The sequence below is a fragment of the Diceros bicornis genome, chromosome 6, assembly GCF_020826845.1.
Source record: "Diceros bicornis minor isolate mBicDic1 chromosome 6, mDicBic1.mat.cur, whole genome shotgun sequence".
Lineage (NCBI taxonomy): Eukaryota > Metazoa > Chordata > Mammalia > Perissodactyla > Rhinocerotidae > Diceros > Diceros bicornis.
This window is the reverse complement of record NC_080745.1, coordinates 32,191,397-32,216,121: the sequence shown is the minus strand read 5'-3', so window position 1 is coordinate 32,216,121 and position 24,725 is coordinate 32,191,397. Positions and strand designations below refer to the sequence as shown.

At 33.1% G+C, this 24,725-nt stretch overlaps 1 protein-coding gene across 3 annotated transcripts in view; it reads left to right on the top strand.

Annotated features, from left to right (window-relative positions):
* Positions 1-24,725, top strand: part of ADK (adenosine kinase) — a 544,441-nt gene that overhangs the window by 377,383 nt on the left and 142,333 nt on the right. For all 3 annotated transcript variants that reach the window (XM_058543130.1, XM_058543129.1, XM_058543127.1), the window contains exon 7: positions 7,393-7,563. In XM_058543130.1, the coding sequence (XP_058399113.1) occupies positions 7,393-7,563 (171 nt within the window). The remainder of the gene's footprint in view (positions 1-7,392; positions 7,564-24,725) is intronic.

The following is a 24,725-nucleotide window of genomic DNA, read 5'->3' as shown; positions in this document are numbered from 1 at the left end:
TGTGTTTATATTATATACAATACGTAAAAGTATGTATATACCTATATATAGCTTGTCCAATCTGATGTATATATTTCTAATCTGTTGCTTTAATCTCTGTATAATGATGTTCATTCACCACATTTTCCTTATCTTTTCCCCTAGCAATGGACTTCCAAGATGCCTCACACTCCATTTTACTTTCAGCAAAGCTGTGATAAATATCCTCCTGTGTGTCCCCCTAAAACCCATCTTCTTTTCACTATGTCTTGCTACCTCCTATTACATGCTTTTTGAGGGGGTTATTTGGGATGGAAGAAAAGCTGACTTCTGCATTCATGGTATAGTTAAGATTGCAGGTATTTGAATCCTTATAAAGATTAAAATGTATGTGGAATGGGTGATTTCATTGATGCTTCCAAAAGAGCCACATAGGCAGGAAGTTCTAGGTGAATTATTCTGTTCCATTGATGCATTACATTTGGTTAGTGGAGATATAAGCTTTACAGCATTCACTAATATATTTGTACTGGCTTTCTTCTTTTAGTAATTCTATTGCTGTCATTGGTATGAAGTAGTGCATATCATAACATTGTAATTGTAAATGATTTATACATTATCTTAATGATTGTCAAAAGTCAGTATTTTCCTTACAAGCAAATAGGAACTATGCTTTGTCGAAATTCATATTTGATCCTCCCACTCTTACAAGGAAATACATTTTATACTTTCTGGGAGATTCACAAAACATGTAGGACCCATTAAGAGTGAGAAAATATACTATATGATTGTTGTATTTGTTATTTTTGGCTTCCAATTTATTCATTCTCTCAACCCTGTTCTCTGACTAGTGTTACTATGGCATCTTCGTTACGGCATGGAAAACAAACTAATTATGTTCTTTAAAACAACAATGGTACATCTTATGATACAGCATCTGGTACTTTCAGCCCTCCTTCATCAGTTAGTCTAGGTTTGGTGGGGCACTCTGGTTGTCCAAATATTTTTCTGTTACCCTACATCCTTCTGTATTTTTTCTTTTGCTTCTGTGAATAGTGATTTATGCTTACTAAAGTCACCAGTCTCTTATGTAGTTTGTTCCTTTTTCAGCTATCTGTCTACTCGAAGAAGTAATGTAGACTTAATCCCAGCTGTTTATCTGGTCTTATTCTTGTTTATTGAATTAAGCTTCTCACTATTTATAAACATCTCTTGTTTGTGCACCAATTTACTTCAAGTGAACAAAATATTTTTATCTTTTAAGCAGTTTTTATCAGAAGAGTAATTGAACCACATCACCAAAATTTGAAAAATGAAAAATTATTAAAATTATCGGCAATTTTTCTACTCAAATTTAGCGATTTTTACTTTAGGTGTATTTTCTTTTAGTTTTTTTGTTTCTATTGATTTAGTGTAGCTTGTAACCATATTTTGTATACACTATTTGTATGTGTTATGTTTCATTTAACATTTATGTAGCATAAACATTTTCCACTTTTTCTACTAGTTTTCGTAATCATTTTTAATAACTTTAAAGTATTCTCTAGAGCAGCACTGTCTAATGGAAATGTAATATGAATCACACATACAATTCAAAATTTTCTAGTAACCACATAAAAAAATTAAAAAGAAACAGATAAAATTAATGTTAATAATATATTTTATTTAACTCAGTATATGTAAAATATTTCTCATTTCAACATGTAATCGTATAAAATTATTAATTATATTTTTAAGATTCTTTTTTTCATACTAAGTCTTTGCAATTGGTATCTATTTTACATTTATAACACAGTTTGTTTACTAAATTTTCAGTGATCAAAAACAATAAAATTGTGTTTAGCAGAAAAATATTTTGCACTGCTTCCATTTTTAAATTTAAATAAATTAAATTAGATTAAATTAAATTAAAAATTTAGTTCCGTGGTCATACTAGCCACATTGCATGTGCCCATTAGCTACATATGGCTTCTTACATTTAAATTAAAATTAAATAAAATTTGAAGTTCAGGTTGTTGGTTGCACTAGCCACATTTTAAATGATCCATAGCCAGGTTTAGAGTGGGTATATATGCTAATCCTTACTTGACTGTTTATTCCTCTGTCATTGAATATGTACACTGTTCCCAGGTTTTCAATGAAATAAATAGTATACTGGTATGTTCATGAATGTATATTTTCCCATATTTTGGATTATTTCCTAAAGCTAGACTCTCAGAAGTAGAATTATTGGGTCAAAGAGTATGAGTTTGTTTATGGTTCCTTATGTGTGTTTTCAAATTATTTTCTGAAAAGGTGGCAATTGCATTTTCACCAGCAGTATTAATATATTAATTTCACCAACTTTTCTTCATCATTGAGTTACTACCATGTTGTTTACTTGCTAGGGAGGAATACTTGTACTATAAAATTGTAAATATATATAATACTTGTACTATATATAAAATTGTACTATATATTGTACTATATATAAACTTGTAAATATATAAAATACTTGTACTACAAATACTACTATATATTTATTTACTGGTGTATTTCTCTTTTAATGGAATGCTTTTGGTCTTGGCTTATTTAGGAATTGGTGTTTTAATGTTAAATTTTTGATCTATTTTTTAAGTTCTTTATAGACTAAAGATATTAACCCTTTGTCATATTTACTGTAGACATTTTTCCTGGTTTTTTGTTTGCATTTTTTTCCCTCCTGGGCTTGGAAGAGAACCAACTGAAGGTTTTAATTTTTCTATAGCAAATCTTTAGATAATCTTTTCTCTCCAAGCTTGAAAGACTTTCCCACTCCAGAAGTTCTGTTTTATTACAGATTGTCTATGTTTTAAAAAAAAGAAAATCAAGCTCTTTAAATAAATTAGAATTTATGTGGTTCTGTATTTTTGAGAAAACAAACTAAATTACAAGTTCTTAACCTTCAGTCAAATCCAGTGCTTATCCATTACTTATAGATGTGCCTCATGGGGTTAGTGACCCACCCCTACTGCCACTGCATATAAAATTTTCTACATATGTGCATCTAGATAGAGCCAAATAGGTTAAAATCCACTCTCTGAATGTTTCAAAATAGTGTCCATTTCTGCCCTGTTATATTCTGATCAGAGTATTTTTCTAAACAAAAGACCTTTTTTTTCTGTATCACTGTGTATTCACAATTGATAATTATAAGGTATGATTACTTTACATAGCTTTATTTCCTTTTGAATCAATATTCTTAAACTTCCAAGAGTTATAAATCCCTAAAATTTACGTAGGTGTATATGTACACACACATGCATCTATTCCTCAGATACTTGATGGAAATAATAAAAAGAGTTTGGAGGCCGGCCCCGTGGCGTAGAGGTTAAGTGTGCGTGCTCTGCTACTGGCGGCCCGAGTTCGGATCCTGGATTCATCACTTGTCAGGCCATGCTGTGGTGGCGTCCCATATAAAGTGGAAGAAGATAGGCACAGATATTAGCCCAGGGCCAGTCTTCCTCAGCAAAAAGAGGAGGATTGGCATGGAAGTTAGCTCAGGGCCAGTCTTCCTTACAAAAATAAAAATTAAAAAAAATAAATAAATAAAAATAAAAACAGTTTGTGCTCTTAGGTAAGGTAAGGACAATTAAAAAGAACCCCAAGTGATTGCCCTGAATTAAGGTAAACCCTAGTAAAGAGTAATTCCTTTCTTTTTCTTTTAGTATGTTAAACAGTTTAATTTCCCTCATTCCCCTGTGTTTAAACTACCCTGAGAAATCCTTAGAGTGGTTGGATGACAAATCTATGTATGTATTTGAGATTTCCAAGCATTATGACTGGCTCTGCTAAAATGGTTCTTCGACTCTGCCTTAGTCTTTTCCCATCCCTCCTACTCCTGCATTTTTGTTTTCCATTTTAATGGATAAAATTGTCTTGCTTACTCTCAGTTCAGATTAATATTATCTAACCTCTTAAATGTTAGAATCTGCTTTGCTTTTGGTTGCTCATAGGGACAAATAGTAGCAGATTTCACTGTTGTGTAGACTGAAATCCCTAATTTAAAAAATCACAAGATTTTGTTGATAATATAGACTATTTTTCTAAACTATAGCCATATAAACTATTGGTCTGTTTTCATTGCAAACCTGACACTTGAAAAAAAATTTTTTTTATAATGACACTTTATATTTTTGGTGATACTGCAGTCTGGAACATGTGGCCTAGCAAAGGATATAAATCTGGGAAGAAAAATTATGGCTGGCATCAGTTTTAAGTCTTTGCACTCCAACAGAGCACAAATCCTAAATTGTTTAAATACTAAATATTTACTTAAAGAAAAACAAGAGACCTTTCAAAAATGAAATTAAATTGTGAATTTGCCTCATTTAGAAGCTGACGGTTTTTTGTGTATTCTTTGTAAAATTAACAAAATGGAAGTTAAACTATCCACATCACAATACTCTTGTGTTGCGTTTTAAAGTAAAACACACATACAACATACACACATTTGGAATGAGGCCAAATTTAGACTCCAGAGGCATACTGTTCTGTACCTTAAATTACAATCAGATGTATTTTAGCACAGATCAAATTTTCAGTTTGAAGTTGGTGAGAAGCCTAATTATTTGACCAGGTTACTATTTATGTAGACCATACTATGGCTGTCTGTGGTTAATCCACAGCTGGCAGAATGCTAGCTCTGGGAGGTTTTTATTTCATGCTGGAACAGTTTGGGGAGAAATGGGGATAGGGAGCTTTAAACTCTCCTCATTAAATGAAAGACTAAAAAGCAAGTACATACACATTACTATGGAGACAAGATCCTATGTAAACTGTTCATTTTAATTCTCCAAGTGACAGAAATAGCAAAGAAAGCAGTTTGGATGCTCATAGTTTACAAGTGACATGGTAGTAGGTTAAAAAAGTAAGAGGAAAACATTTTTAAAATAATGTTACCTAAGACAAAGACTTGTTACCTTTTAGAATTGTTGAATATTGGTAAAGAATTAATGGATTGGAATTTTTAAATGGTGAGAAAATATTATGTTATTGTGATAGGAAAACATTTTTATTAGAATTTTATTAGCAATACTTTAATAAGAGACAATTACAGTGTAAAATTCTCTCTTGATATCTCAGAATTTATAAGGGCAATAAACCCTTCAAAGAGGAATCTCAGCACACGTGACTTCTGCTACAAAATTAATTTTTTAGTATTATTTTAGTATTCAATTTGGAACTTGAAAGTAATAAGAAAAAATCTTTTTTTCTTTTTAAACTTCTTAAAGTTTGCATGATGGAAGTGGTTAGTCCCTTAGTTGTAAGTGAATATTTCAGTAGCTTTTTTTGTAACTTTTAGAAGTTTCTTTTGTATTTTCAAGGTTATTTTTTCCATTTATAAGCTAGCTCTTCTCCCCTTCTGGTTTCCATTGCCATCACTTCCTCTGGTTCCTTGCTCTGTCTAATCCTCCCTCACTTGCCTCTTCATTTTTCTGTTTGTCTACTAGATCCTTTTCATTGAAGAGCAAAAATGCTCAAACTTTCCCTGTTCTTAAAAACAACTCTCCCCCTCCCCCACTAAAAATATCTTGCTGCTTTTTTCTTCTCTGTTATCTGCTCAAACTAGGGACATTATCTCTGGAGTCATTTGAATCCAAGTTCCATCACATGTAAGCTGTATGACCTGGAGTACATTTCTAAACTTTCCGATCTTGCCTTCTTTATTCCTAAAATGGGAATAATAACTGTATCCACCTCATGGGTTTGATATAAGGAAAAAATGATAATAACTGAGTTAATATACAAGAAGTTTTTGGTATAGTGCTTGGAACACAAGAATTGCGTAGTAAATTTTCTGATGATTCTGTTATTTGCTGATAAAGCTTTCAATATAATTTATAATCCTTGCCCTTATTTTCTCACTATTCTTTCTGTAACAACTGTCTGTTTTTACCTTCATACCATATGTACTTTCTCCTCCTCATCAAATCCTGTGGCTTTTGCTCAGTTCTTTCTTTCTCTACCAATTGATAGCACTGGGTACCTTTAAATATCTTGCTGAAATTTCCCTTGTTGGATTTCTCTGTCGTCACTTCTACTGTCCTCATTTGCCTTCCTCTTATTCTCTCCTTTACTTTTTTCCTTTCCTCTGCCCTCTGATTTTTATTCTTTTCCATCCTCCCTTTTGCCCTCTTTTTTTTCTGCGTTCTCTTCCTTGGTAATTACTACCCCACTTTTACCATCACTTTCTTCCGTGGCTTTTCTCGTGAGTCCAACTTTCTGATATATATTTGGAAGTCCCTTAACACCTCAAATGTAGTCTGACCACAACTAAATATTCTCTCTTTACATCTAAGCCAGGTCTTATTCTGGATTTTTCTAATTCTATTAATGGTAAAACCAAATTCAAAATCTCCATCATCTTTTGACTCTTTTCTCCTTTGTCTCCTACAATCTTAAACAATTGCTAAGTCTAGAATGTAATACTCCCGGTATGATTTCCTTTTACAGAGCCAAATGCAGGCCTTTTTTGACTATTGCTGAATTGTTGCTGTCCAGATTAACATTCCTCTAAATTTTCTTACAAGCTTGTTATTCCTTTCTTTCAAGAAAACTTCATTACCCATCATCCATCCGCACCCCACCTAATAGACTCCTAACTTACTTTATGTTCTTCACTCTGCTGGCCTTCTCAACTTTATCTTCTCTTAGCCCTTTGTGTATTCCTTCACTCACTTGTGCACTATTCAAACCAATTTCCTTATGAGCATCCATTGTCTTTGCTTATAGTTTATTTCATCTAGAAAGCATAAATGTATTTTTAAAAGACTTTTATTAATGATTAAGATATAGATAAATAGCATTTTAAAGTATAGCTTTCCCAACATGAAATTTTAATTAAAATATTTTTCTATTTCATTATTGAATTATTTTCTCATTATTTGAAAATTCTAATTTAGAATCTTCCTTAAAAAATCAGTTTAGATGTTTCATAAGGTAACAAGCTATGAGCTTAGTAAACTAATTTCATTTTTAAACTAATTTTATTTTTTAATAAATACCATATCACTTACAAAAATCCAAACTGTTTATAAGAAGGTGGAAGGATTCAATCTGCCTTCATTATTATTTCTAATTTAAATGTAATTATTGTCTTGAATGAGACCTTTAAAATATTTTTTCTCATATAGATTCCCCAAATTCTTTCAATCTAACATGAAATAAGTAATGTGTTATACTGTGATGTAATGGCATGCATCAGGCCCGTAGTACTCATATGATAGACTTTTCTCCGAATCAAATGCTATTTTCTGCCTTGCATTTTATAACTGTATTTTAAAGTTTGTATTATATAGGCTTCTGTATTTTGTATAGATTTCTTTATTCTCACTGAGAGAGACTCTGTAGAGATTGCATTTCTAATTTCCCCTCCTTTTTGCCTTTATCCAGGGTTTTTTTCTTACGGTTTCCCCAGAGTCGGTACTAAAAGTGGCTCGCCAGGCTTCTGAAAACAACAAAATTTTCACTTTGAATCTGTCTGCACCATTTATTAGTCAGTTCTTCAAGGAATCGTTGATGAAAGTTATGCCTCATGTTGACATACTTTTTGGAAATGAGACGGTAAGTTACTTTTTTTAAAGAAGTACCTCATTTTTCTGGTTTGTGGATAAGTTTAGAAATATATAAATAAAAAGCAAAATATTTGCATAAATATACTTGAGAATTATGCAACAAGAGTGCCTCAATTTGGATCACTCTAATTCAGTATTTTTAGTATTTCCTTCAATATATACTAATTTCTTATATAGTAAAACATTGGTTTTTTAAGGGTTAGGTTATTGAGGTTTATAATTTACATACAGTAAAATTTACTCTTTTTACTGTACATTTCTGTGATCTTTTGCAAATGCATACCTGACATGTAACCATGACCACAATCAAGATAAAAAACACTTTAATCACCCCTTTCAGTCAACCCTTCCCCTCATCCTGACATCAACTGATTTGTTTTCTGACCAATAAAATAATGTTTTCTTTTGAAATTTTCACAGATTAAGGTAAGGGACATCTAGTCTAAAATAAATGTTTTATGAAGTTAAGTAGTTCTTCAAAGTGTGAGTCTATTTAATTTAATTTGATAAATTATTAGTAAATATTGGTATATTGTCATTTGTATTAAATTTATTAGTAGTATCATTTTTGCTGATATTTGTGTATTATATTTGAAGGTGGTGAAATGGAATTTCATTTAAACTTTTGCAGCTTTTTCTTTTTACAAAGAATATACTTTCTTTTATTCTAAATTAGTGGAAAATATTTTTTTTTTTGCTCATTTAATATTTATAACTTCTGTTTAACCTGTAGACTTTAAGAATCCATGAAATAGAAAAGAAAAGAGACTTTCAGTGTCTCTTCATGTGACCCTAGGCACTGTCACTTAACTTTCATGAATCTCGGGGTCTTTTTGTGTGAAGGGAAGGTGTTGTATTAATTACCCCAGAAGTCCGTTCTGATTCTGATTCTATATTGAACATAGTTCAATTATATTCACTGATTTTGTGTCTAAATAAGGTAACTGTGTTGTCTGCCTAGAATGACATAAAATTTGACCTGGAAATAATATGAGGTCACCTGGTTGTTTTGTAGAAATAATATGGTGTCAATATCTTCAAAGGCACTAATCAGTTGAAAGAAATCTTACATTCCTGACAATTCATAAACTGACATAATGGCAAGAAATAGTGCTAAAGGCCTGAAACTCCTACGTATCTGCTGGAAGTCTCGTTTGACTAAAATCTATGTTTTAGATTTTCCTTATTGCCAGTTTTATTTTCTGAAAGGTAAAGGAAGTAACTAGGGAAAGTGCTACTCTAGCCTTGTAAATAACATGAAAGAATTGGTCATCAGTATGGTAGTCTGAGAATCCTTGGGAAAAATTGATACTTGAACTCAGAGTTCTTTATAGTCAGGAAAGATCAGACTGGCAATACTTAAATATATACTCTTAGACTTTAAGAAGAGAAAGTTTAAAACTTTTTAAAAATACAAATATGATTCCAAAGAATGAGACTTTGGAAGTAGAGTTAACTTGAGAGGATTGAATACCAGCAAAAATTCAATTCTGATTTTATAATTCCAAATGACCATAATTAGGAAAAAGGGGGGGAGGAGCCTTAAAAAAAAACATTGCAGAGTGCGCAGAAAACTCTTTAATAAGAGCTCACATTTGTAAAACACGTGTAAAAAAGATGGAAAGCATTTATAGAACAGGGAACAATGCTAAAAGTTTGGTAGAGACTTAGGAGAATAGAAAAGAATAGAGGCCCAAGAATGACTAGGCTTGCAGAAAATGCTGATGATATCAAAATAGTCATCACTTAAAAAAAATACTCTGAATACACAGGCAACAACAGAAAAAGTAATTGGACTTCATCAAAATTGAAAACTTTTGTGCATCAGAGGACACTATCAAGAAAGTGAAAAGACAGCTCATGGAGTGGGAGAAAATATTTGCAAATGGTATATTTGATAAGAGATTAATATTCAGAATATGTATCTCAGCAACATAACAACAAGAAAGCAATCCAATTCAAAAATGGTCAAAGGACTTAAACAAACATTTTTCCAAAGAAGATATACAAATGGCCAATAAGTATATGAAAAGATGCTCACCATCACTAATCATTAGAGAAATGCATATGAAAACCAAAATGAGATACCACTTAACACCCATTAGGATGGCTGCTATCAAAATATGGAAAAAATGAGTGTTGGCAAGGATACGGAAAAATTGGAACCCTTGTGAATTGCTGGTGGGAATGTAAAATGGTGTACCTGCTGTGGATAACAATTTGGTGGTTCCTCAAAAAGTTAAACATAGAATTATTACCATATGATCCAGCAATTCCACTTCTAGGTACGTACCCAAAAGAACTGAAAGCAGGGACTCAAGTACTTGTACGCCAATGCTTATAGCAGCATTATTTACAATAGCCAAAAGTTGGAAACAAACCAAATATTCCTCAGCAGATGAATGAGTTGGTGCATACGTATAATGGAATATTATTCAGCCTTAAAAAGGAATTAAATTCTGATAAGTGATACAACATGAACCTTGAAAACATTATGTTAAGTGAAATAAGCCATACACAAACAGACAGCTATTGGATTTTCCTATAAGGATTCCACTTATATGAGGTACCTAGAGTAGTCAAATTCAGAGACAGACAGTAGTATAGTGGTTACCAGGCACTGGGAGAAAGGGGAAATTAGGAGTTATTATTTAGTGGGTACAAAACATCTATGTGGGATTACAAAAAAGTTCTGGAAATGGATAGTGGTGATGGTTGTCCAACATTGTGAATGTACTTAATGTTACTGAATTGAACACTTAAAATGGTAAAATTTTGTCATATATTTTACCACATTTTAAAAATAGATTGATTCTACAAAGCAGTAAAGTTGCAGTTTGACTAGAGCTTAGTATTGATTATTAAAGGAATCAAAGGAATCATTTTTTTCCTACCTAGAAGAGGAAGTGGTAAAATTACAAGCTGCTACATGGCTACAAGTCTTGTCAGGACAACTTTTTACTTTTTTGGTGTGATTAGTATTCATTTGATTTCATTTCAGCGGATATGTAGTACCTATTATGGCAGACCAATAAACAGGTGTGTAGATATTTGAGATGATCTGTCGTAAGACAGATTATAGAATAATAAACATTGGATATAGGGCAATTAGATATATTTGATATTTTATTAAACCAGTCTCAAAAAGTCTGCTGATAAATAGATTTCTAGTGATATGCCTCAGTGTTTACCTTGAGCTTTGCTCAACTAAACTATCAATGATTCAGATAAAGCTGTATTTGCAGATAATACAAATACAGAGAATGCAAATAATGCAATACCTTAACAAATACCAAGTAATTTGAATGTCAAAATGAGACTTTTAAAAATTTTAATAGACTGGAAGTATCAGTTGAGTGATGAAATTTAATAAGGATAAATATAAATGATACCATATTTGATTATATAAAGCAAGTATGATATTGTGAGCTTTATCTTTTTAATCTCATCTCTCATTGTTCTTCTCCTTGAATACTGTAGTAATAAATTTTCTTCAGGCAAAAAAGACATTTTATTTCTAAAATGCTATGAAATGTAAAATATATTTCTCAGGGAATACATATAGGATTGTTTTATCTACCCTCCCCCCAAAATACAATAAAATCTACTGTGCTTAGTATAAATTTTCAAAATGTCAGCACTTAGCTTCAACCAAACGCACTTGGCTCTTATTTTCTACCTGATGCCACCTTCCCTTTTTCAGAGGGTCATATGCTAGTAATCATGCTTTAAAGCTTTTCTGATAACCTTAGTATTAAAAAAAAAAACAAAAAACCTTGTCCACCAAGGCTGTCTCTTCACAGGTAATGAAAGACAGTGATCCCTGTGAGACGAGATAAACAAGGTGAGCCACATGATTACCCTAGCTTACTGCTTAGACAGAATTTCCAGGCCACATCACAAAGAGGGGAACCTTCTTGGCAGTCTCTTTTGAAGTGAGGAAAAGGAGCTGAAAGTTCAGGAAATCTGACAGCTAGAGTTTGCAAGTCAGAGTACCAGAGAGGAAAGAGCTACTAGAGAGAGAACACAGGAGTATTACCGAGTCATCCCACCCAAGTCTTCTGCTGAGTACTGATCAGTGCATACTTGTGAGGAAACTTATGAAGGCAGGAAAAGAACTACCTGAAAAGATTAGAGGGAATAATCCTGAGTACACATAGGGCCTATAACATTCTTGTTCCACTAGCCAGAGTTGATAACCTCATAATTCATGGGGCTTCAAATAGAATACTCAGAACACTAATGGGACAAAATTAGTCCCGAGTAGAAACTACTCTGATCCCTCCAGACAATATTATTCCAATATAATTGACAACTTTTATGTAATGGACAAGTTCCTTGAAAGACATAAAGTACCAAAGTGCACTCAAGAAGAAATAGCAATAGAGCTATTCAGGTTATCTATTAAAGAAATTGAATTTTCAGTTAAAACCTTTACCACAAAGAACAGTCAAGGGCCAGATTGCTTCAGTGTTGAATTCTACCACACATTTAAGGAAGAAATAATACCGGTTCTATATAAACTATCCCAGCAAATTGAAGAGGGGGAAACACTACCAAAACCAAACAAAGAATTAAAAGAAAACTATGGACCAATAGTCCTCATAAACTTAAATGAAAAATTCTTAAGATAATTTTAGCAAATCAAACCCAACAATATATAAGAAGGATAATTCCTCATGACCAGGAATGCAGGGTTGGTTTAACATTAAAAAATCAATCAATGTAACTCACCTTGGTAAAACTAAAAAGAAAAAAACATGATCATCTTAACAGACACAGAAAAAACGTTTGACAAAATCCATGATCCATTCCAGATAAAAGCCCTCAGAATACTAGGAATAGAGAGGAACTTCTTCAGCCTAATAAAGGACATCCACAAAAGATGTACGGCTAACGTGATACTTAATGATGAAAGACTGAATACGTTCCTCTAAGATCAAGAACAAAGTAAGGATATTCACTCTCTCCACTTCTGTTCAACATTGTGCAGTGTTAAGAAGGCATGAAAAACATCCAGATTAGAAAGGAAGAAGTAAAACTGTCCCTGTTGTCAAACACCATGATGGTCTTTGTAGAAAATCCTATGAAATCAACAAAAAGCTATGAGAACTGAAAGTGAGTTTAGCAAGGTTGTGGGATACAAGATAAAAATACAAAAACCAGTTGTATTTCCATATATTAAATTAGCAGCAAACACTCAGAAATTGAAATTTAAAAATACTATTTCTGATACCATAAAAATATATGACGTACTTTGGGATCTGACAAAAGATGTGCAGAACCTGTATACTGAACACTACAAAACATTGCTGAGAAAAATTAAAGAACTGAATAGATAGCATGTTCATGGATTTTAAGACACTTCTGTTAAGTGTCATTTCTCCTCAAATTGGTCAATGTATTCCACATAATTTAATCAAAATCACAGCAGGTTTTTTTGGTGAAGTCAACAAGCTTATTCTAAAATTCATATGGAAAAGCACTGGACTAGAATAACCAAACCAACTTTGGGGGAAAAAAAAAAATCAGAGAACCTACGCTCCATGGTTTCAATACTTACTATACAAAAACTACAGTAATCAATACAATGTGGCATTGGCCTAAACACAGACAAATAGATCCATGGAACAGAAGAGATAGTCCAGAAATAGACCCACAATTGATTTTTCAATGAAGTTTCAGAGGCCAGTCCGTGGAGAGTAGTTTTTTTAAATAAGTCATGCTGTAGCAATTGAATATCCACATCCAAAAAGCAAACTACAGTTCATACAAATACAACTGCACAGCTGTTTGTGTCCAAAATTAAATAGTGTGACTATACCAAATATTGGCAGGATATAGAGCTACTAGAACTGTCATATACAGCTGGTGAGAATGTAAAATGGTCCATCTACTTTGAAAGATAGTTTTCCAGTTTCTTACAAAGTTACATATACACCCACCATATGACCTAGCTATCCCACTCCTAGGTATTTACTCAAGAGAAATGAAAGCATATGTTCATATAGAGACATACACAAATGCTCTTAGCAATTTTATTTGTAATACCCAAAGTCTGGAAACAGCCCAGATGTCCATCAACTGGTGACTGGATAAAGAAACTGTTATTTATCCATACTGTGGAATACTACTCAACTATAAAAGAAGTGAGCTATTTATACATGCACCAACATGGATGAATCTCAGAATATTTACGCTGAGTGAAAGATGAGATGCCAGAAGTAAAGTACATTCTGTATGATTCTATTTAAATTAAATTCTAGGAAATTCAACTAATCTATAGTGACAGAAAGCAGATCCAGGGTTGCCCTGGGATGGAGATGTGCTATGAGGCAATGGTCACAGACAGACATAAGGAAACTTTTGGAAGTAATGAATGTGTTCCTTATTTTGATTGTGGTTGTGGTTTCAAGATTTTATACATGTCAAAATTTATCTAATTATACACTTTTAATTTGTGCAGATTATTGTATGTCAATTATACCTCATAAAGCTATTTTAAATGAATAAATACTGTGTGATTTCATTTTTGTAAGTTTAAAAATAGGAAAAATTAATTTAGAGTCATTCAAATAAAAAATTCTAAAGAACCAATGTTAAAATGAAGTGCCAACATTTTATTTTTTTGTTCACCATGTATCAAATTTCTGTTACTTGCATGAAAAATCCCCTTATATTTCAATGATGATATCAAGCCAGAGGAGGAGTGCTTTGATCATGAGTTTTAATCTTTACAGACTATTAAAAATTATCATACCCTACCACTGAATAATGCTTTAAAGTTACAAAGGGTATCCACAAAAACCATCATTTAACCTACACAACAGTTCTGTGGCTGGTTTTCTAATGCTTGTAAAGTTTCAACTTGACTCATAGAAAGTACTCAGTTTTTGTTTGGTGGTGTTAGTAGTTTTATTAGGAGTGTTGATCTTATTCCCATCTTAAGTTTCACTTAACTAACTTGCTTAGATAACCTGCACTCCCCATTCCCTTGATGAAACATAATGAGGAGTGCCAAGTGACTGAGAGAAAACTTGTGGCTGTTAGGCTATTCTCTGGTGTACCACGTTACTTCTCTTCCCACAAAGTTGTTTGTTTACCAAGAGTCAGTTTGTTTCTAAACCTTTTTTATGCAGTTTGTCTTCATTATATAATTATTTAATTATTATATAATCTGATAAAAGGTAAGTGCAAATAGAATGAGAATTAGTTTAATGAATTGTTTGGGTACAAAACTCAGTAAAGACAAATTGCTTTAAAAAGTTGCCCTTGCATTAGATGTGGGCATCAAAAGTATAAAAGTTCAGGAAGAAGAAAAGCTGTAAATATCTACACTTATGGGTGCTTCATAGATGTCTTGAAGTTTTCACTCAGCTTTAAAGAAACAAACTGGAATTCATAAACTATGAATTATGGATCTGGTTCTATAAGAAAGACTCTAGAATATCAATCCTAAGGTACACACTAAAAGTCTTGACCCTACTTTAAATATTAGCAAATGATGTATCTTTATATATTAATAAAATGTTTAGACTTTTTTCCTTAATCAATTTGCTGGCTTATTAACCAACTACTGTTCCTTCAATTTCCTCATATGTAAAGTGAGGGATTTGTGTAGAAATACTAGATGATCTTGTAAATTTTTTCTTATAATATTTTAAAAGAAACTAAGGATTCATTTTCTCACACATTCTAATATTCAGTAACACTGACCAATTTTATTATAAATCAGCAAAGCCCTTGTTCTGAGATCCAAAACAATATAATACCTAACATATTAATTTTAGATAGTTATTTTTTTTCATTGTTAGTGTTACAGGCTCAACTGTAGTGCCTTTCAAGCTAGATTTTTCCCATCTCTCACCCCTCCCCCCATTTCTTTTCTGTTTGATTTGCCCAGGGAAAAGGATATTCTTCTCTAAAGAATATCTGCAGATATTTGGTTGGGCACATCCTGAGACAAAATAGAGATGTCCACATGATTACCATTGCTACATTAATGTGATAAAAACAAAGTATAATTATTAAATGATGTAATTTACTTTTTTCTTTCATTATAGTAAAAAATACATAGCAAAAAATTAACCATTTTTAAGTGTACAATTCAGTGGCATTAAGTACACTCATGATGTTGTGCAACCATCACCACTGTCCATTTCCAGAACCTTTTCATCATCCCAAACAGAAGCTCTATACACATTAAACAATAACTCCCCACCACCCCTGTGTCCCTGATAACTACTATGCTATTGTCTGTATGAATTTGCCTATTCTAGGTACCTCATATAAGTAGCATCATATGATAGTTGTGTGTTTGTGTCTGGCTTATTTCACTTAACATAGTATTTTCAAGGTTCATCCATGTTGTAGCATGTGTTAGAGTTTCACTTTTGTTTATCCATTCATCTGTTAATGGACATTTGGTTTGTTTTCACCTTTTGGCTTTTGTGAGTAGTGCTGCCGTGAACAGTGGTGTACAAGTATCTATTTGAGTGCCTGCTGTCAGGACTTTTGGGTATATACCTAGAAGTGGAATTGCTGGATCATATGGTAATAATTCTATGTTTAACTTTTTGAGGAACTGCCAAATTGTTATCCACAGCAGGTGCACCATTTTACATTTCCACCAGCAATGCACACGGTTTCCAATTTCTCTACATCCTTGCTAACACTTGTTATTTTCCCTTTTTTTGACAATAGCCATCCCAGTGGGTGTGAAGTAGCATCTCATTGTGATTTTAATTTGCGTAGTTTACTTTTAGCGGAGATTCAGAAATACATAGAGATAAATTTCTATGTTGCCTCAATTAAAAATTCTTGGTATCCTATTACATTGCATTTTGTACTTTAAACTGCGCATCTGAATTTTTTGGTTGTTCTTGTTAAGGTAGTTTTGAAACTACTCTAGGATATAAATTCTTTAAATGTTACATTGTATTTTTAATTTATTTCTGACATTTTCAAAGTTTAAAACATTTCCCTTCAGCGACAACCATTTGTTAACTATACTCACATGTAATCAGCTTAATAAAGGGCATTCTACATGCAGGTAATTTTATCCATTGATGCCTGCTAATGCAAGCTGCTTTGTAGTCATTATCTCGCAATACATGACTAAAGAACTTGATTATTATTCTTGTTTTTCGTTTTTATTAAATTAAGAATTTTTTTGAATAGTGTCATCTTGAAAATGGTTCTTAAGAGTAATAACTTTCAAGTCTCCATAATCACTAGATAATTAACCTGCCAGGATTAAGTACACTTTGCCTCAGGATGCTTAACTCTCAAATAAGGTCAATTATCTCATGATAATAACTGCTTTGTCAAGAGTTACCACTTAATTCCACAGTGAAACGTCACATCACCTATACAGTGCACGTTAAGAGAGTTTAAATAATAAAATACAACTTGAAAATTGGCAGAAGAATTCACTTTAATTAGTTCATATGGATTAAGAATGATACATTTTGGAAACAACTCCCCCTCATAGATCTAGTAGTTTGAATCTTACAGATGATTTCTATTTATAAAGATTAGGTGTTGCTCTGTTTCATCAGTCCTTTTGCTGGCAATATTCCCACATTGTACATTTTCTTGCAGGGAAACCCATTTTAAACCTATTGACTCTACAAAGGATTCACTGTATTAAAAACCTCCGATATAGACCAGCAAAATTGGAATTACTGTCTTTCTGGAGTGATGATTTAACTTTTTTTTTTAATATCTATTTTATCAATGGATGAATTACAAAACAGTGAACAAAATTCTGTGCTTAGTTGTTGTGGGTGTTTTTGTTGTTGTTGAGTAGCTCTTCAATTATATTAGGACAATGATGTACAGCCAAAAACAGGAATGCTACTTGATGTATCAGGACATTTTGAAAGAAACGTAAAAGTGGCTTTAGGTATTTGAATCTATGTTTTGTAAACCTAAATAATGGCTCTATCTCGTTAGAAGTAAACCCTAATCATCTTTTTACCAAACCAGATGGAATGTGTTAGCTTTTTCTTCTGCGTTTATATATTTTGCTGGGGAGGAGAGCCTTTATCGATATTTGTTGTTTACACTGTTAAATCCATTTTAATCTTTCTAATAGCCATTGATTGTATTTAAAATGACAATACAAAAATTAATAATTTTAAGACATTGATAGTGCTTTTAATTGTAAATAACCTTTGGTAAACTCTATCTTATCTGAATTATTTTGTCAGTTTCTATACATCTGTAAAATGGAAGTCATTTGCTATTTCAATATGAAAATCTGTAAGGCTTTAAATTATGTATGCCAAATGTGATAAGTGCTATACATGCATGTGTATTCATTCAGATATTCTCTCTTTGGTTAGGAGACTTTCTGTTCTTTGTAAAGATATCCTTTTTAATTTTTAGAAACACTTTCTCAAATCTATGTGTGTTTTACCCTCAGAGAATTCCTCTTTGAATTTTTACATCTTTGGGTCAAATCTGATTCCTTAAGATACATGATTTCCAAACATTTTCAGACAGCCAGGCTGTCACCAGGTCCATATTCTGATAGGGGAAGAGATGATCTTTCCTTTCTTCATATCAGAGTGTTCCCAACATGAATGTAGGAAATAGGGCTGTATCTAAAACAGTAATTTTACCCTTTTAAGGGTAGAATACAAAAGTACCTTGTTTTATTCAAGGAAAGATGGAAGTCACCTTCCTGAGACTATTCTATAGATCTTTCCATTCTTCTTTCTTTGCTGTAAGTAGAGAGAGGAGTCTACAATATAGACAAAATCGAAGGTTGTTATAAGATCAGTCAAGGAAGGTGGAAAAAGATGTTTTCAGAAAAGATACATAATCCCTTCAAAAAAAAAAAAACTTGTGGTGCTCTTATAAAATTCTGACATTTAGATTTTATGCTGTGGATAATGAGATTTCAATTAAGACAGGGCAATGGCATCATAAGATTGCTGCTGAGCTCCTAGATTTAACTTTCTCCTTAGGGTCTTGCTGATATATTTTACTTGTCTGAAAAAAATGAGATTCACTGTGGCATAAGGGAGGCTTCTAATGTCAGTGGCATATTGTAAAGATGTTCTGTGGGAAGGATCCAGAAAGAGCCAAAGGCTATTTAACTATATGCTTTGCATCTCTTTTTCTCCCTTTTACTTAACTCTCTCCTTTCCTCCTTTTCTCTTCTGATCCTCGCCAACATACTTTTCCTTTCTTACTCCCTTCATCTCCTTCCCCTTACCAACTACATTGCCTTTCTAAAAATGAAAAGTTTTTAAATCATTCCCAAACTACCATCCATCAGTGGTAAGAAGCCCTGTAATTTAAAATGGTTTGAATTGCTATGGAGATAATCATAGTTTATGCAGTAATGCATTTTATGTTATTCAGTATTTCAATTAATCTTTTTATTTATTTGATTTTTTCGATTACTGTACTACAAATTTGTGACTGTTTTAGTATTGTCTAGTATGCCATGATGTAAAAGTAATGAGTTAATATTTAAAGTTCTTATTTAATGCATTTAAAAAATTTCATACTATTAAACTTATTTAATGAAATTTACTTATTCTTATAAATAAAACCTGTAAATTTATATGATAGTAGAAGGAGCACTGGGCTATGTTTAGAAAATCTGGTTTTTGACTCCACTCAGATTTTTCTCTATGCCTTTTTCTTTGACATTAGAAGGATAATTGGCAAAATTAAATAGGTTCTGTAGATTAGTTAATAGTATTTTATCAACAATTTCCTAGCTTTGATGATTCTACGATGGTTATGTAAAATGTTCACATTTGGAAAACTCCTAATGTCCTTTTTCTGATCCAGATCCAATCCAGGATCCTACATTGCATTTAGTTATCATGTTTCCTTAGTCTCTTTAACCTGGAATAGTTCTTCAGTTTTTCTTTTTCTTTTATGACCAGACACTTTTGAAGAGTACTGGCTAGTTATTTTGTAGAATGTCCTTCAATGTAGGATTGACTAATACTTCCTCATAATTAATGCTTTTTTGGCAAGAATTCCTCAGAAATGCTGTTGTGTCTTTTTTCATACATTATATAAAGATTTCAACTTATCTCATTACTGGTGATATTAACTTTGATCACTTGGTTAAGGAGATGTTGACCCAGTTTATGTACTTTAAAGTTACTATTTTTTGCTTTGTAATTTAGTTAATAAGTATCTTGTGGGGACATACAAGAGACTATGTAAATATTTTGTCCTTTTAGTATATTTTTACCCACTACTTTTAGCATCCATTGATGGTTCTTGCCTCCAGCAATTATTGTAGTATTTGTCAAATGGTGATTTTTCTATTTCCATCGTTTCTTCTGCATTTATTAATTGGAATTCTGTGTAAGGAAGAGCTGCCACTTGCCCCCACACACTTGTTAATTTATTAACTTATATGTTTATATCAGTATAATTTATGGATTTTTTTTTTTATTCTATGGGTTATAATCCGTTGCAATCATTTTGTTTCTCTAATTGTCCCAATTTTGGCCGTTGGGAGCTCCTTCATGTTGGCTCCTCTGTTCTTTTGATGTCGCCCTGATTAATTTTGAGCACTTCCTCACTTTCTGGCACTACAAGTTGTTCTAAGTTTGTATTGTATTTTCCCTGTCTCAGCCCTGGAATCATCCATTTCTCCATAGAGTCCTGGTTCCTTGGAGACTGGTTTATTAGAAATTGATATTTAGAAACCAAGAGCTGGGAACTATCTGTGCGCAATGCTACCAGGTGACTTGAGTTCTGGGCCCTCTCAGCAAACAGATCTAAGAAATACGTGTGTATATGCATACACACATCTATATCTATCTATCTTTATATTAAAAACCATGAGGTCATAATGATACCTCAAATTGCAATCTAACACCAGAGGGTTAAAGCTAACCTTCTTTCTTTTCTGATTCATATTTCCTTTCTTTGACAGTAAGAAACCTGGCTTTCATTATTTACAGTTTAATGACTTATTTGCTCAAACCTAAAATACATATAAAGTAGTTTCAGAATTGCAAAACCACCCTTGGAAGGTGAGTGTATTTTGCATGTGGGAGGGGGTAAATTGGGGGCTAGAAGGCAGACTGTGATAGGCAGCCTATAAAATGTCCCCCACTGATCCCTTCCTGCTGGTATTCATGATCTTATAGAGTCCTCTATCCTTAACTGTGGATCTAGTGACTTGTAACAAATAGAATATGACAAAAGTGATATGTCATTGCCAAAATTAGATTATAAAAGTATTGTCACCTCTTTCTCAATTTTCCTCTTTCTCTCCCTCTTGGAGCCCCCACTGTGGGGAAAGCAAGCTACCATGTTTTGAGTAGCCCTAAAGAGAGACTCACATGGCAAGGAACTGATGTCCCCAGTCAGTAGCCAGTGAGGAGCTGAGGGCTACCAACAGCCACATGAATGAGCTTGGAAGCAGATGCCTCCTTAACCGAAGATAAGATGACTGTAGTCCTGGCCTACACTTTGGTTGCAGCCATGTGAAAGACCTTGATTAAGAGGTACCCAGCTAAGCCATGCTTGGATTCTTTATCCATAGAAACTATGAGATAATATGTGTTTGTTGTTTTAAGTCACAAAGTGTTGGAGTAATCTGTGATGCAACAACAGATTAATACTTGCTGTGAAAAACAAATTTACAAATTAGAGTTCAGTAATTGTGTACAACTCTTTTTGTCCTTAGCTTTAGAGTACATAGTCAAAATACTTTTTTTAAAGTTACTTATGTTAGCTCTTTTTTCCCCAATCCGTCATGGTGGTTATATTATTTAATTACAGTTAGCCTCATTTGTTACTGTTTGTATTCCATTTGGATTTCCCAACATTCTGAATTACTTTAATTTTTTTTTTTGTATGTATGTATGTGAAACATGTGCATGGTTCAAAACATCAGAATTATACAAAAAGTTTACTCAGAAGTGTCATTCCCCCGGACCTCATCTCTCACCTACTTCTTTCCTCATTCTCTCATTCTTCCTCCCCTGTTTCTTCCCACCTACCCTCTGCCCTGTAGGTAATCTTGTAGTTTCTGGCTCACATTCCTGTATTTCTTTTAGCACAAATTAGCAGCAATATGTATATTTTCTTATATCCCCTTCTTTCTTACATGAAATGTAGCACACTGTAGATTCTCTTTGCACTTAGCTTTGTTTTGTTTTGTTTTTTGCTTAAGTATATCTTGGAAATCATTCCGTAAAAGCTCATAGAGCTTTTTCTCATTTTTTTATAGCTGCATTGTACCCCACTGTGTGAATGTACCATAGTTTAGTCAGTCACTATTGTGTATGGGCATTTAAGTTGTTTCCAGTATTTTGCAATTAAAAACAAACTTTCAGTGAATAACCTCGTGTGTTCATATTTTTTATATTGTTATAGGTATTTCTTAAGGGTAAATTCTTAGAAGTAGGATCGTTGTGTCAAAGGATAAGTGCGTATATAGTTTTGTTAGATATTGCCAAATTCCTCTCCAAAAGAGTCATACCTGTTTTCATTCCCAACAGCAATGCATGTGAATGCCCATTTCTAATGGGGTTGTTTTAATGTTGTCATCAACTGTTTATAAGGTATTGCCATAAAATAGAATTCATTAGAAGGGTAAAATTCTAGTCTTGTTTCAAAAACTTTCTTGTTGCAAGAATTAAACTGAATTAACACTGTAACATGATTCACCTCCTACCAGCCAATTCATTTTAGCACAGTAGAAATAATCAAAGAAATAAAAAGTGATCATCTTTATGTATAGACTTTAAAGACTCTTTTCATCTTGTTTTTGCTTGATTGTTTAAAAATATTAGATGAATATGAATGAATCCCCATTATATAGTCTTTAGTTTCATTCTGTGTTTCTGTATTTTTATCTTTGTCCCCTACTTCTCTCCCACAAGCACCTCTTTCTCTTGCACTACATAACTATTCATGTTTTTCAGATGCACTGTGTTCATTTTTGCCTTCATGTCTTTTCATATACCAGTCCTTCTGTCTTTGTCCTCACCGGTCTCCACTTGTATCTGGCAAACTTCTACTTATCCATTAAAACTCAGTTCAAATATTACTTCCCTCACACCTTCCCCCCCTCTTCTTCTCCCCGCTTCATCCCTATTCACTTAGTCATTATTTAAATGTGATTCTATGATACTTTGTGTGTAATTATAACACTTACATTGTTTAGTAATTACTTGTTAATATGTTTTGTCTTACACTAGAATGTGTTCCTTCACAGCAGACTTTTGTTCTTCATTATAGTCCTCCTGCCTAACAAATAATATGTATTTATTAAACATTTAACCAGTGCATGAATGAGTTTTTTCCTTTGCTGAGAGAATTTGAATCTTGCAACTTATAGAAAATAGTTGTCTTTACACATATGATTGTCCCTACTTAATCACCACTTTGATCTTAGAAAGATTTAAGATTTTATCTTAAATTTGAATCTACCAAACTAAACTTTATAACTACTTTAGATTGTATTTGACACATTTAAAATATCTTTAGGGAGGCTGGCCCAGTGGCATAGTGGTTAAGTTCGACGTGCTCCACTTTGGCAGCTGGGGTTCATGGGTTCGGATCCTGGGCGTGGACCTACACTACTCGTCAGCCATGCTGTGGTGGTGACCTACATGTAAAATAGAGGAAGAGTGGCACAGATGTTAGCTCAGGGCTAATCTTCCTCAAGCAAAAAAAGAGGAGGATTAGCAACAGATGTTAGGGTGAATCTTCCTCAACAAAATATATATATACATTTTTTAGGTGATAAAATATTAACCATTATTTGACAGTTTTGTGTATTCTATGTAACATAATAATGCGAAATTGAGATTAACCTGTAGTTAAATAAACTTGAATATTCTCCTCACTGCGGACTCATACCTTCCTTTTCGCTTCATAAAATAGCAAGTTGTACATTACATGGGATGTTAGGTTGGCTCTTGAATTTCAACGACAATGCTAAAATTTATAACTTTTGGAACAGCATGAAGAAATCCTCTGTAGATATGTATGGAGAAAAACTAAAAAAATACTCAGCCCTGTTATTTTTGTAGTTTAAAAATGCACACAACACTTTCCCTGCCCTCTAGTCACTAGCATTAGGTGACAACTTGCACAATGTATGTTTGTGTACTTTGCTTTTCCTTGATCATTGCTTTTTCTCTTAGTGTTGTTTCCACAGCAACTGGGTGGACAACAGTTCAATTCTGACAGTAACTACCCAGAGTTAGTATCAGACTCCACAGGTTTAAGGGCTCAGTTCACCACAAGACTGCTCCTACTTCAGACTCCAGCTGAACTTTGGGGGTCCCCAGGCCACCTACATTTCTGACCAACTTAGCTACAAGTTCAGGGATTCCTATGACCTACTCAGGTTTGATGATTTACCCAAATGACTTATAAAACTCAAGAAAGCACTATACTTATGATTACAGTTTTATTATAAAGGATAGAACTCAAGAAGAGCCAAATGAAGAGAAGCATAGAGAAAGGTCTGGAAGGATCCTGGATACAGAGCTGCTATGCCCTCTTCCCTTGGAGTCAAGGCATATCACCCTTCTAGCACTTCAATGTGTTTACCCGTGAAGAAACTCCACTAAGCCTCAGTGTCCAGAGTTTTTATTGCAATTTCATTACATAGATGTGATTGATTAAATCATTGGCCACATGATTAAACTCAATCTCCAGTCCCACCCCCCATCTTTGGAGGCTGGGCTGACCCAAAGTTCCAGCCCCAAATCTGAAGCTATCTAGGGGCCCACAATGAGTCACCTCATTAGCGTTAGAAAGATACTCCTTTCACTTAGGAAATTCTAAGGGTTTTTGAAGCCCTCTGCCGGGAACCCAGGACAAAGACCAGATATATTCTTTATTATACTGCATTAAGGGTGTAACGAATAGATTATTATTTACACAAGCTTTATAAGTGAGGTGCAGAATTATGTACTCTAATCAATAAAAAATGAGAGAGAGTATAAATACACAAAATTTGAAATGACAGAGGGAAATAATAATGGAAACTAAGAAATTTGTAAGAAAGTTTATTTAAAGACCACAATCTGGGTGTAAGGGATGCTCATTGCTGCAAGATTGTTGCTTTATTGTTTGTAGTCCTCTTCAATGGACAGAGCTAGGAAATATGAGTATGATATATGCACACGCACACAA